This window comes from Diplotaxodon limnothrissa, linkage group LG14 (assembly GCF_057381915.1).
Source record: "Diplotaxodon limnothrissa isolate DT_005_m linkage group LG14, D_limnothrissa_male_GT1.1, whole genome shotgun sequence".
In the NCBI taxonomy this organism is placed as follows: Eukaryota; Metazoa; Chordata; class Actinopteri; order Cichliformes; family Cichlidae; genus Diplotaxodon; species Diplotaxodon limnothrissa.
The window spans coordinates 12,096,739-12,111,146 of record NC_140609.1 but is presented as its reverse complement, the minus strand read 5'-3'; the positions used below and the strand labels follow the sequence as shown (position 1 = coordinate 12,111,146).

The following is a 14,408-nucleotide window of genomic DNA, read 5'->3' as shown; positions in this document are numbered from 1 at the left end:
GAACTATCACACACACGCTATATTATCTGGTGTGTGTATTTGTGTGACATTTTAAAGATGCAACGATCACACAGGCATGATGCTTGTTTGGTTAGCGTGCTGATATAACGTCTTCCTTTGTTTCACACAGCCAGGCAAATAATGCAATGGAGAACTGCTCTTGGTAGCATTAGTTTCACATTTACAACTAGAAGAGCAGCTCTATTTTCTGGCCTAATGTAAAAAAAAAGAAGAAGAAGCAGTTTTACTAGTGTGGTATGCGTGAAACTTACTCTTGACAGGGCTACCACTGTGAGGGTAAGTGAGCAGGTAAAGGTAAACAAAATATATGGACTCAGTATTTTTCAACTATTGATTCATTGAAATAACTTAGATTCAGTGCACTGCACTTAAATCATCAACGTCAGGGGAGAAAAGCCACAAAAAAGAGAGGAGATGACAGCAAAAACAAGAAACTTAAGGTGAGATCATATTTTGGGCACAAATGGAAAAATAAAAGTTACAAAAAAGAACTGATTTCAAACTCCATTATCTTCCCACTGCAAGAGCACAAAACCAAATTTTAAATGTGCCAGCAGAGATGAGATTTTGGTTTTCATTTTCCAAACAAAAAAGGTGTACAAAGATGTACGATAAAATGTATTATAAGGTCACTAAGTTTCCAAAATGTACCACCACCCTCCAGATACAGCTTATGCATGCTGTGCACTGCTCGCATTACCACAAATAAACTCCACACAGCATGTGCACTCACTCACCTGTCCATCCGTTGCGGTTCTCCTTGCTAACGTCAGCGCCGTGCTGCAGCAGGACCCTGGCACAGTCCAGGTGGCCCAGCGTGACAGCGAGGTGAAGAGGAGTACGACCGCGAGGGTCCAGAGACTCTAAATCGGTCTGGATGCAAAAATAGAAGGCGGAGGAAGATGTTAAAATCCTAAATGTATAAATTAAGAAGGATCTATTTGAGTAGGAATTGGGGTTACTTGTGTATCAATGTAATGCTCTTGTGGCTCAGATAGAGGAGTGGCAACAGAAAAACATATAATAGAGACACAACTGTGCCGGTAGCAGCAGAAAGATGCGGGGAGAGACAGGTGCTAATTGATCTGTCACCACTCCTACATGGCTGGGCACTACACTTCTGTACTCCACTTATTTTCTGGGCTGGATGTGTTGGGTTTGGGTAAACATAGAGTGTACTACCTGCTTTGTTAAACAGGCCTCTGGACACACAAACACAGCCACAAACACACGTATCACACAACATTTTATGTGTTATACTGTCTGCTGCTCCTGAACACTTGAAAAATAAAGTTTCAGAGAGTGTTCCAGTATGAGTCTTGGTGAAAAAAAAAACATGTGGGCAGGTAACAGAAATAAGCGTCTCTTTTCAACCTGCTGTGCAATTAAGCAAAAATATATAACCTACAGCCTCTTTGTCACCAAAAATACACTTTTTTTTTCTTAGTAAGCTTTTACAGCTTGAGGCTACACTTCAGCTCTCAGCTCTCCACTCTGAATTTAGAAGCATGTCAACAAGGCCTCATTAGGCAGCCATACTACATTAGTGTTAATCTTTTCACATCAATCATACCAGTGCTTTGATACAGAAAATTAAAAGGCAGGAGGCTTTTAAAGCCCTCAAATGTGAAAAGTGTGGTAGAAAGCAACTGCCAGTTTTAGATGCTTACAAGGCTAGCTCGCTGCAGCCTCTGCTATTTGGTACAGCTTTCAAACAAACAAATAAAGTGTTCCTGGAGTAAGAAGTAGGAAGTGTTACCTGCTTTATCAAGTCCCGAAACAAGCCTTGTGCCTAAATACACCCATCTGTGTTCCGGGTGATAGGTTATTTACATCACTTCTCCTTCCCCTTTGGCTTAATCATTTTTTCCCTGCCTCCTTTGACTCAATCTGCCTCTCTTCTATCATTTTGTCTTTCAGACTGTCATTTGTTCAGCCCACCTCCTCCCCATCTTCTCATGCTGGCCATCCTCGTACAAGTCTTGACCACCAGAATCTAGACTCTATACTTTGATAAATCATGTTCAGTTCTTCCAAATGAGCTCTGCCTTTGAAATAATAATAATAAAAAAATCCCCACACATTTATGGCTTTCTTGACAAGTGTTAGGAGTAGAAAAGGTTACCCCTCAGCCTCCTGGAAGATGGTATCAGTTTAAAAATCCTTCATCGCTTTGTTCTCAAGTTTTAGCATTCACAAGATTTTCAGAATACTCGACCTCTGACCTTGGGGTCAAGGTCAGAGGTCAACTAGATGTGAAAAAACATTTAAATTAACTAAAATAAAATAAAAAACAGAGTTTTGAAACAAAAAAATGAAAAGAGTTTGTGAACTTGAAAAAGTAATATGCTTAGTTTTAATATTTGTTAGTTTGGTAAAAGTAGAATAGAATAGAATTAGAATTCAACTTTATTGTCATTGCACATGCACAGGTACAGGGCAACGAAATGCAGTTTGCATCCATCCAGAAGTGCTTTAGTGATATAGATATATTACAATATATATTAGCAATAATATAGATATGTGAGTATATTACAGAAATGGGTCTATTATGGTATGTTATAATGTACACGGTATGAAGTATGTTGTGAATATTCTATAACTATAAGTATGTACAGGCTGTAGTGAGTACAAGCTATGTACAGGATATGAACAGGATATAAATATGAAAAACTATACAGAATATGAAATGAAATAAATAACTTTACAGAATCTGGGATATACAGCTATACAGAAATGGGAACTATGCAAGTTGTAAACAGTTGTAGGATTAAAGATTATCGAATGTACAGAATGATTATTTACACAGAGCTATACAGTAGTGCAGTTAAGATAAGTGAGGGTGTAGATAGTTTCTACAGAGGCTATATAAAGTGCTAGTGGTTGTGAGTGGTGGTTCAGTCCATGTTATTATTGTGTTTGAGGGTACAGTTGTCCATTGTGGGTGTGTGTATGTTCAGTCCATGAGTTTAACGTGGGTCAGATGTCAGGAGGCAGAGTTCAGGAGTCTGACAGCTGTGGGGAAGAAGCTGTTCCGGTACCTGGTGGTCTTAGTCCGGAGGCTCCTGTGGCGCCTCCCAGAGGGCAGGAGGGTGAAGAGTCCATGTGATGGGTGACTGGGGTCTTTGATGATTTTCCCAGCCCTTTTCAGACACCGCTTCCTGTAGATGTCTTTTATGGCAGGAAGTGGTGCTCCGGCGATGCGCTGGGAAGTTTTCACGACCCTCTGCAACGCCTTCCGGTCCGAGGCAGAGCAGTTCCCGTACCAGACTGTTATACAGTTGGTCAGGATGCTCTCGATGGTGCAGCGATAGAAGTTCACCAGGATGTCTGAGGACAGGTGGTTCTTCCTCAGAGTCCTCAAGAAGAAGAGGCGCTGGTGAGCCTTCTTGACCAGCTTGGAGCAGTTGGTCGTCCAGGTGAGATCCTCGGAGATGTGGACTCCCAGGAACTTGAAGCTGCTCACACGCTCCACAGCCGTCCCCTTAATGTGGATGGGTGGATGTGGGTCAGCATTCCTCCTGTAGTCCACGATGAGCTCCTTGGTCTTCTCGGTGTTAAAAGTAGCTACTACTCTGTGAGTAGATCGGGGTTGCCATTACTTATCTTTTGATAATGTGTGTGTGCTGGAGGTACACTAACAGGCCTGTCTAGGGGTATAAATGACATTAAGTAATAATAATAATAATAATAATACATTTTATTTAAATAGCGCCTTTCAAAGCACCCAAGGACACTGTACAACAGATAAAAACTGGAAATATACACAATGATAAAAATAGAAGATAAAAGTTAAAACATACAGAAATTTAAGAATAGGCAATTTTAAACAGATGAGTTTTGAGGGTGGACTTAAAAAGAGAGAATGAACTAATATTTCTGAGGTCCGGGGGTAGGGAATTCCAAAGTCGAGGGGCAGAGCAGCTAAAGGCCCTCCCTCCCATTGTGATCAGACGAGCAGAGGGAACAGAGAGAGAAAGAGAAGATGAAGATCTGAGGCAGCGGGATGGGAGCTTCATCTGTAATAAGTCAGAGAGGTACGGTGGAGAGAGAGAATGAATAGCCTTGAATGTATACAGAATTATTTTAAAATGGATGCGAAATTTGACCGGGAGCCAGTGAAGTTGCTTCAGGATTGGGGAGATGTGGTGGGTAGAAGAAGTCCTAGTAATAATACGGGCAGCAGAGTTCTGGACACGTTGGAGCTTGTTGATAGATTTTTGTGTAAGGCCAAATAATAATGAGTTGCAGTAGTCAATTCTAGAGATAACAAGATTATGGATGAGAATGGCAGTGGCGTGAGGTGTGAGGAAGGGGCGGAGGCGATTAATGTTACGGAGTTGGAAATATGCTGCACGTGTAATATTGTTGATATGTGAGTTAAAGGATAATGTGCTATCGAGAATGACACCCAAGCTTTTCACAGAGGGAGAGATAGGGACCAGCGAGTTATTGATGGTGAGAGAGAAATTGTTAATTCTGGATAGCAGTCGTTTAGTGCCAACCAGAAGAAGTTCCGATTTATTGCTGTTGAGTTTAAGAAAGTTGGAGGAGAACCAAGAATTAAGTTCAGCTAGACAGAGGATGAGGGAGGGTGGAGGAAGAGTAGAGTCAGGTTTGGTAGAGAGATAGAGCTGGGTGTCATCGGCGTAGCAGTGGAACTGAATATTATATTTACGAAAAATATGTCTGAGTGGAAGAAGGTAGATGATGAAAAGAAGGGGCCCGAGGACAGATCCCTGGGGCACCCCAGTGGATAAAGGAGAAAGCTGAGAGGTGAAGGATTTTAATTGAATGAACTGAGTGCGGTCAGATAGGTATGATTTAAACCAGGCTAGTGGAGTGTGAGAGAGACCAATAGAAGCTAATCTGCTAAGGAGAATGGGATGAGAGATGGTGTCAAAAGCTGCACTCAGATCAAGAAGGATAAGGATGGAGAAGAGACCAGAATCAGCTGCTATAGGAAGGTCGTTTGTTATTTTTATAAGAGCAGTTTCAGTGCTATGTAGAGGACGAAAGCCAGACTGGAACTGTTCGTAAAGGTTATTATCAGTTAGGTGAAGATGGACTTGTGAAGCAACTATTTTTTCAAGGATTTTTGAGAGAAATGGTAGATTGGAGATAGGACGAAAATTATTAAAGTTGTTGGGATCTAGACCAGTTTTTTTCAGAATTGGGGTAATAGCAGCAACTTTGAAGGAAGCAGGAACAGTTCCAGTGGTAAGTGAAGAGTGAATAATAGCAGATATGAGGGGAAGGAGAGGGAGTAAGCAGGCTTTGACGAGGACAGTGGGGATAGGATCGAGCTGGCAGGTAGAAGGCTTTGATTTATGGATGAGATCAGCAATATCAGCTAAGGATGGAAGTTGAAAAACAGAGAGGAAGTGAGAAGGGGGAGAAGTTAGGACAGAGAAGCTACATTGAGCATTAGGGTCCAGGTCTAAGTGTATTTTATGAATTTTATCAATAAAGAATAACATTAGAGCATCACAGAAGTTAGATGAATAGAGATGAGTGTATCATAATCCTGGTTTGTTGCTTGCAGCTGTAAGTAGGAGTCTTTCCTCTGAGTTTACTAAAAGCTGCAGCCTCTCAGTGTTACCTACAGGGTTTAGTATTTCCCACTGTTAAATATTTGCACATAATTTGCAAACGTGGAACATCCCACAGTGGTAAATCCCAAAGTTTTTATTTATCCACTTATTTATTTTTTACACCCAGGAAGGTAAGCTGTCACAAACACAGAGTTTTACATTTATATCTACTGCTCTGGAGGAAACTGTCCGTCCCTCTCATAGAACATCCCCCTTTTTTCTTACAGTGTTACTCCTTCAGCAGTTTTTACCGCACTGATCTTAGATCTGCCACCTAATTAAACAGAGCTGCTGATGCCCCATTTATCCACGGCCTTGGCAGATCCAAGGTCAGTTCAGGCAGTCTGCTGTGAGCTTGAATTTTAATTAAGGATTACTCTTGGACGTAAGAGCAGCATGTCTTGGAATCAGCACTTTCATAAAGACATTAAAGAGGCTATGAAAAAAAATCTTTCCAGGAATAAAAAAAAAAAAATAGTGAGTGTTGTTGTTATGGTGTAATTATATGTAATAGTAATACTGTGACGCTGTGCAGATCAAACCTAGGATAGTTCAAGACACTTACTAATCTAGAGCAGTGGAAAGAGTAAATGTGTTCAAGGAAATTTTTTGAGCAATGAATGAGGAAGCTGCCATTGATACTGCACTTGATGGATGATGTCCGAATAGAATATGACCCAAAGGAAGTCCAACACAGTCTAACTGCAGTTTCTGAGAAACGCACACTGTGAGCTTAGATGGGAAGTCAGTGGTTACATTAGCAATCAGTTACTGCGGCTCTCTGTTTGTCCTATTTGCAAGGGAAATGAAGAAAACCTGCAAACACAAATGTGGAGGGGCGGGGGAGATAGCAAGAGACACAAAGTCGCCAACAAGTAAAAAAAAAAAGACAAGTGTAATTACATGCTTTTAAAATGGTTTTGTTATGTGCTGGATTGAGTTTAGTAAAGCATAACTCAATAATAAGAATATGATACCATGGCTTCAGCCTGTTAATGGGTGGTCTATCTGCGCGATCTCTACATCTTTGCTTAACAGCTCTATGCGCTCTCCACAGCTCTTCCAAAAGCAACTCAGTAGAGAAAGAGTGGGAGATAAAGAGAAGGACACAAATAACGTGGGCAGAGAAATTTCTGTAGCAAGAGAAAGCCTGTCGGCAAAACTTTAACTAAGTCAGGGGAGGACAGGGAGCGAGCTGAAGAGAAAGAAAGAGTAATGACGGCTCTCGCGAGTTACGGTGACACCAAACGAAGACGCGGGAGGAGGTGAGGACTGGAGAACAGGAGGGGAACGAGCGTTAGGAGGGAGACAACAACATGAGGGAGTCCCTCAGGAGCTGTGTAGGCTGGAGAATATAGGAAGCGTGCGAGGGGTGGATTATCACAGAAAAACATGGCGGAAAAAAGAGAGCAGTCAGCTTTGTTTTTGCGTGTGCTGAATAACGAACTGTGCATCATGCAAATGCAGCCATTTTCCATGCCGTGCATCTGTGTGCATGTCGAGCACAAGCACGGTGTTATGGGAAACTGTAGAGAGCTCGTGCAGCATAAACGTGAAGAGCAGTCAAAGTCACAGAACGGTCTGAAGTCAGGCTTCTGTCATGTAAACACAAAGAAGAAAGAGACACAAAATAAAAGATGATTTGTGTGAAAACCAACCTCCTAAAATGGATTTTTTTTTCTTTTTTTGAAAGAAACCACACATATTTTTGTGAGCACATAAAATAGACAAAAAGTCAGAGACAAGAACCAGATGATGTTAGAGAAAATGAGATAAATGAAAGAAGGGAAGGGGGGTGGGGGCTACTAACGTCTTCATTTTGTTTTCATAAGACCCTTTTACTGTCTCACACCTGCTCTCCCTTTAAGTGTCCCTGTGTAATTTTGGTGATTATCAGTTTAAGCTTATTTTATAGCTCTACTTGATTTAATTTACTCTGGATACAACAGCTGAACAACAGCTGAAATGCAGCACAGAGGCAGAAAGAGAGACCAAGGGAGAGACGTGGGGGAGAAAGAAAGGGTGCTAATAAGGGAGAGGATAAACTGAAACATTTGGCAAGGTGGAAGGTGACAGAAACAGTGGTAAATAAAGTCAGGGAAGGATGCCAGTGGGGGTGATTACAGGCGAACAGGGGAATTTAGAAAGAGACAGGTCAGAGAGTGCAGGATGCAGCCAAAAAGCAGTGCACACAATACATAATAGGATTACAGAGAAACAGCAGGACAAAGCGCTGAACTTTCATGTAGATAATTCCTTTCTCCTAAGAGAGAAGAAGAATATATGCCCCTTAAGGCAATTTTGGCAGCCAAAGATAAGTTGGCCAAAGCCTCTGCTTTTGGCTGACACACACAGACGCACATTGGAGTGTCTCTAGCTCCTCCTCCAGGTGGCGGATACACATGAGGGTGGTCTACTCAAGGCTATTTGGGCTGAGCCCTTCCAGGCCCCATGGGTAAAGGCTCAGGCACCAGGCTCACGCTGACCAACCACTCCTCCAAGTGTCTGTGCCATGATGAGGCTCTTATGCTCTGTGCCTCGATTCTTTTCCCCTAATAGAGGCCATCAGAATAGCAACTCACCTAGTTTTTCTTGGAGGTCCTGGGGTAGACCCAGGGCAGGTTAAAGAGATTACACCACTTGGCTGGATTGGATGGATGGATGGGTATATGTCCCCCTGTATATTGTCATTGGTCACCCATGCTGCTAAACTGATTTGTGGGACAAAGAATTGAACTGAATTGAATTGAATTAAATTGAACTGAATTGGATAGATGGATAGGTGGATATGAAACTACACTCGAGCGCCCTCCTTTCCATTTGTTTTCCTATAGCACTTCTCTGTAATGCATTATACTAGGCACACAGTATTATGTGCAAAACCCATTATGTTGGTAATTGGAAGTCAGTCTGAGTGAGCGTGACAAATCCCTGCAATCAGAGCACATCAGCCTGATGTGTTTAATAGTTAGCCTTATTGTTATTTTTGCACCTTATAAGTTAAGACTGAGAGCATAATAAACTTGCTGCCACACACATATTCTCACCAAAGGGTTTCTCTGCATCTTAACTGCTTGTTTTTTATCGACTTTCTAAAAGCCAAACATATATTTAAAAGGGCCATGCTCCCCCCATTACAGATCGACTGAAACAGCTTATCATCAGCTCAGTGGCGTGTCTAGAAAATTTTTGTTGGGGGGGCCAGGTAGGGGCACAGATTTGGAGAAGGGTGGCAGATGTAATTGGCAGATAATGTTTAAAAAAAATTCAACCAACCGTTAACCATAATTCAATAATCCTATAAACCTAATAACCGAATGCGCTTTTAACTCTTATTAGAATGAGATTTTAACCACTACGGTGCAAAGTTTTTAGATACTGCGTTGATAAAGTACAAGAGATACAATCAGTCAGTGTTTATTCAGCAGTCAAGGACAGCAATATTTGCATAGTATTTTTACTGACATATACTGCACATATGTTTTGGGCAAAAACATTTTTGAATATTAAAATACGAACATTTGTAACAAACAATTGACAAATTAGCCATTCCAATGCAAAACTTTATCTGCCTATTAAAAAAAGAAGATAATCTTCTCACAAACTGGTGTTTGATTTTGAAACAGGAAAAAAGTGGGGAAACAAATGAAAAGACTAACATTTGAATAAAACCTGAAAGCAAGTAAATACTTTCTATGCTGCCTTATGGTAAACTTTGGTAATATTGATCAAGAACAACACTGGCTGATGATGAAATACAGTCAGCTGGCATGGTGACACTGCCAGTATTAACCTGCAGGGCTGGACTGGGACAGAAAATCGGGCATTTTGACTACAGACCGGCCCACCAGGTAGTAAAGCCATAAAGACTTTGAATGAAAACAAATGCTGTTGTGACAGTCCCATATGGAAAAGAAATAGTAAAAACTTATATGACTTAACTCATGAAAGTGGCCACTTTCTCATTACTTTCATATATTGTTTTAGTAAGTATCCAAAACATACAAGATTCATTATATAATCTTTCAAGGGATCTTATATCTGTTTTTACTCTTGTATGCTTTTCATACAAGTTTCACACAAGACATTTACAAACTTTATAAAATTTATATATATCTTTTCCATATGTACACCGTCTTGTTGGTATATGTATGATTTCTATACATTTATGTCAGATAAAAACTTTGGTTGTAAGATTTAGATAATTATTTAATAAAAGCTAGATATTTTAAATGAGAATAAGAAAGAAAAGTATTTCTTTGTGCCCCACCTCTCCCTGTTAATGCCCTACCTGCCCCCCTGGCAACACTTTGCTAGACCCGCCCCTGCACAGTTACCAGCTGTCAGCTACTTAGAAAAGGATCCTGGTGTTATTTTTCTCTCAGAAACAGTTCATAACTTCCCTTCAACTCATTCATGTCACCTAAAAGGTAAACCTGTTTCTCCATCACAGCTCTGATGATTCAGTAAGGACATCTCCTGGTTTCATCTTCATGTTTCCCTCTCACCACATATCCAAACTGACATCATGACCAGCAGCTTTACAGCTGTGGCTCCAGCAAACATCAGCTGATATTAAAAATTAATATTAAATAAATTCTAACAACAGCTGATCAAGCTTAAACGTGCTGCTGTTGTTTAGCGCGACATCCGCTGGTTTTCTCTTTCTGGTGCAAAGTGGGCGATAAATAAACAAGAGAGAAAAGCCGATCAGCTGATCATTGATCAGTTTCATGATTGAAGTAGAAACAGGAGAGGGAGGGGAGAGAATGAGAGAAGAAGAGACAGCTGTGCAGCGTAAACACAGAATAACTCCAGCTTTGTGTCTTTTTCCATTCTAGCTGAAGTTCGGGACAAACTGTGTTCCTTCTCGGCTCAATACGAAACGTGTAATATTTTCTCTGATTGAGGGACCATTCCATTTTTTAAGGAGCCGTTGGCAACTCTACTAACTAAACGTATGAATAAAATAAAGTTCACTATCAGTAACATCATAGCACCCACCCAGCTGTATAAAAACTCCGTCAAGCTGGCTAGAACGCAGTATGAGTTATTGCAACTGACGGTAAAAAGTCAGCACAACGAAAATAAACTCCACCTAAACTTGGTTTATATCTGACCCAGATAGACTGCAGGTCATAACTTCTTACCTGAAGTTCAGTTCACCTGACACTAGGACCGGCGGCTGCCTCGGGTCTCTCCTCCTGCCTCCCCTTCCCTCATCCACCTGCTGGCCTCTGTGGAAGCCCCGCCATAGCCACCACCAAACACCTGAGTTATTTTTACACATCGACCTGCATCTGGCCAATCCACCACCTCTCATTGTTCATGCCCTTACAAAAATAAATAAAAAATAAGTCACCGGGCATATGCCCGGTATGCCCGATGGCCAGTCCAGTTATGTTAACCTGCAACTCCATACAGCAATGTTACGACTTAGATTATATCTTATAACTCATAACTCTTATGTTAGCTGCCCTCAGTAGCATACTGTCTGAAATATTCCATGGCTGCAATAATTCTTTAAGTGTTATTTTTTCCTTGGTATTCTAATTTCACCGAAGTTTACTAAACTCAACAAACTTAATATTACTTACCAGGACATTTATTCTGTCCTCATTTTCTTTCACCGAAAAATTGTTTCCTGCAGTGCTGTCTTTCGAGCTTGGCTCTCCTACCTTTGCTAACGTGATGCACATAGCGCAGAAGCCGATGCTGCATTCACTTACACTCGGATATCTGAGCTTCACCGTGAAAACATAATCGGACATTTGATATTTGATTGAATTTTATTGTTTTGCCTTTGGGGTGGCACCTGGGGTGGCCGGTCTGGTTGGGGGGGTGGCCTGTGCCCCCCCAGGCCACCCCGCTGGACACGCCACTGCATCAGCTCTCCTTAATTTCTAACTAACGCGAGCAACGCGACACTTAACCCCTGTCAAATCTTCGACACAACACGACTCAATATGTGAGACATTTGTTGTGATGACACCTTCAAGCAGTACGAGAAAACAGCGTCAGTGTCATACTGTAGCAGCAGAGATTTGCTGCAGCTCATTTGGCCCAATTTGCATCAGAAGTAGCAGAGATAGGAACAAATTGTGACAGACAGTGCTCGGAGTTAGCAGAGCAAACAGAGCTATAATTCAAACTGTGAGTTTAAAGTAATGATCGTGACAGTAGAAAACATCAGTGATAGAAGACAGGAGCCATACGTAGACAAGTAGCAGTGACACAAAGATATCCACTGAGTGAGTCCATACACAGACACAGACACACACACACACACACACACACACACAAAGCTTGGAGCAACACTTAAGTCCACTTAGAGCTAATGTCCTCCCACGACGACATGCTGACCTGCAGACTTACTGACATACTTACTCATTCACATGTGAACAATGTTCAGCTGAAAAACAAAAGACGCACACACACACACACACACACACACACACACACACACACACACACACACACACACACACACACACACACAGTCTGAGCTAAATCATGATGAACAACATTTCCTCTCCCCATTTACAAACTAGGAATTCTCAAGAGAAAATAGTTGTTTACTACTAATGGGCTTTTCTTTCTTGAGTGCAAACACACAGACACACACGCACGCGCGCACACACACACACACACACACACACACACACACACACACACACAGGGCAGTCTAATTGCTCTTGTTTGACTTGTGTGATTCCGTAGTTACAGTAGGGACATTATGTCATCCCTACTAATCTCTGAGCTTCCACTCGTCATAACAGAATCACAATGGATGGTATATCGTGGTCATGTAAAGTTAGCGATGAAGGTGCTTGGCGCAAAAATTTCTCAGTTGACTAAAGGTAAGACTGTACTAAATAAGCTTTTCTAGTCCCTAAGGACCCCAAAGCACTTTACACAACCAGTCATCCACACACAGGTGATGGCAGCTACAGTGTAGCCACAGCCACCCTGGGGCACACTGACAGAGGCGAGGCTGCCGGACACTGGCGCCACCAGGCCCTCTGACCACCACCAGTAGGCAACGGGTGAAGTGTCTTGCCCAAGGACACAACAACCGAGACTATCCAAGCCAGGGCTTGAACCGGCAACCTTCCGATTACAAGGCGAACTCCCAACTCTTGAGCCACGATCGCCCGAGACAGTAAGCTGTCACAGTATGTTGACATGAAACATGAGTAGGAAGCCTTTACAGCGAGACAGCATGCATAATAAAGACACTGGAGCTAACTGACATGAAATGGAAATGCAGCCATATTTAAAGTGATTCGAACAACCTGTGGTTTCCCTGCCAAAAAGCTTTCTGTGAAAAGAGTCAGCAGCAGGACACTAAAGGCCAATCAGCTATCAATAATAAAGGCTTAAATGACTAAAATTAAAATGAAAACGTTTTCTCTTTTGAGGGCTAGCCAAACAAGCAAAGCAAATGTCAGCTTATAGAAATTCATTGAATCTGGAGGACAGAGGGGGTTTGTGAGGGGTGGAGAGTCTATAAATGGTGGAGGTAAGTGAGCAGTCAGCTTTATTTGTGTGTGCTGAAAAGTGAACGACGGAGTGTCCAAATGCAGCCATGTTCTGACGCAACTTTGCTTGGTTCATACGTTCACTGCTTTTCCTCTGTCGTGCTCTTCAAATATATAATTTCTGCACAACCAGGCCATGCTTTCTGTACTGTAGTAACACTAATGATCCTACCATCCCCATCATCCCATCCTTCCTGTCTACTTGCTCCCATTTTCCTTATTAGTTCTCTAGCATATATACCATTTTTACTTTGAGTCTTATTTTTGCTTCAGCTGCTTTTGTAAGCTGTTACAAAAGATCTGGTTTATCTAGCCTAGTCATGGTTTTCTGCCTCTGTCATCATCAGTCGGGAATGTAATGCCAAAATAAATATACGAGACTTCAAGGTAAAGGTAACATCTACTTTCTCAAATACTGAAACTTGACCTTAAACCTAAAACTTCCCCTATGACCTGTGACCTGTCGGTTATTACAAGGTTAAGATAAGTTGTCTACTGCCACATTCATGGTCACTTTTCCAGATACACCTAACCAGCATGGTCGCTGGTGCCAGACAGATGGATCTGAGAAAGTCATTAACTGTTGGTCTTTGGGGATTTTCCCACACAACCATCTCTAGGGTATACAGAGCTTCATGCCTCGTTGATACCAGAGGTCAGAGGTCAATGACCAGACTGGTTTGAACTGATAGGAAGACAACAGTAATTCAAATAACTTGTTATAACCAAAGTATACAGAAGAGCATCTCTACAGCCGCAGAAGACCACACTGTAGTGGATTTTTGTATGACATGTATACCTATATATCTAATGTGGTGGATTTGTACCTATATATCTATCTGAATATATATATACTGTAACTTTCATGTAGAGTTTTAGGCACACGGTGACACACACACACACACGCACACAATAAATGTTACATGGTATCAGAGATACTGAAAACAACATAATGAGATCACTGTCATGTACACACACACACTATAAACCTACACTGGAGTGTTTATTTTTATGTAATGCATTTAACTCATATATTTGATGTAGTTAGGTCAAGTATTATTCACATGAATATCACAAGATTATCACAAAAACTATGCTATTTGCTGTACTAATGTGTGACCTTTGACCATGTTGTGACCTATTGTCAGAAGGCAAAGCAAAGGGTTAACCTAGGGGTGTCACTTTGGGCCGGGCCCTCAGCCAGAGCCCTGCCTGAACTCTGGCCCGTACTTGACCCTGCACCTGCTGTTCC

The 14,408-nt window shown here is 41.6% G+C and overlaps 1 protein-coding gene across 1 annotated transcript in view; it reads right to left on the bottom strand.

Moving 5' to 3' along the window:
- The window catches only part of ankrd13b (ankyrin repeat domain 13B), a 44,875-nt gene that overhangs the window by 18,038 nt on the left and 12,429 nt on the right, over window positions 1-14,408 (bottom strand). Inside the window, exon 2 of the mRNA XM_085370610.1 lies at window positions 759-894. Within this exon, the coding sequence (XP_085226736.1) occupies window positions 759-894 (136 nt within the window). The remainder of the gene's footprint in view (window positions 1-758; window positions 895-14,408) is intronic.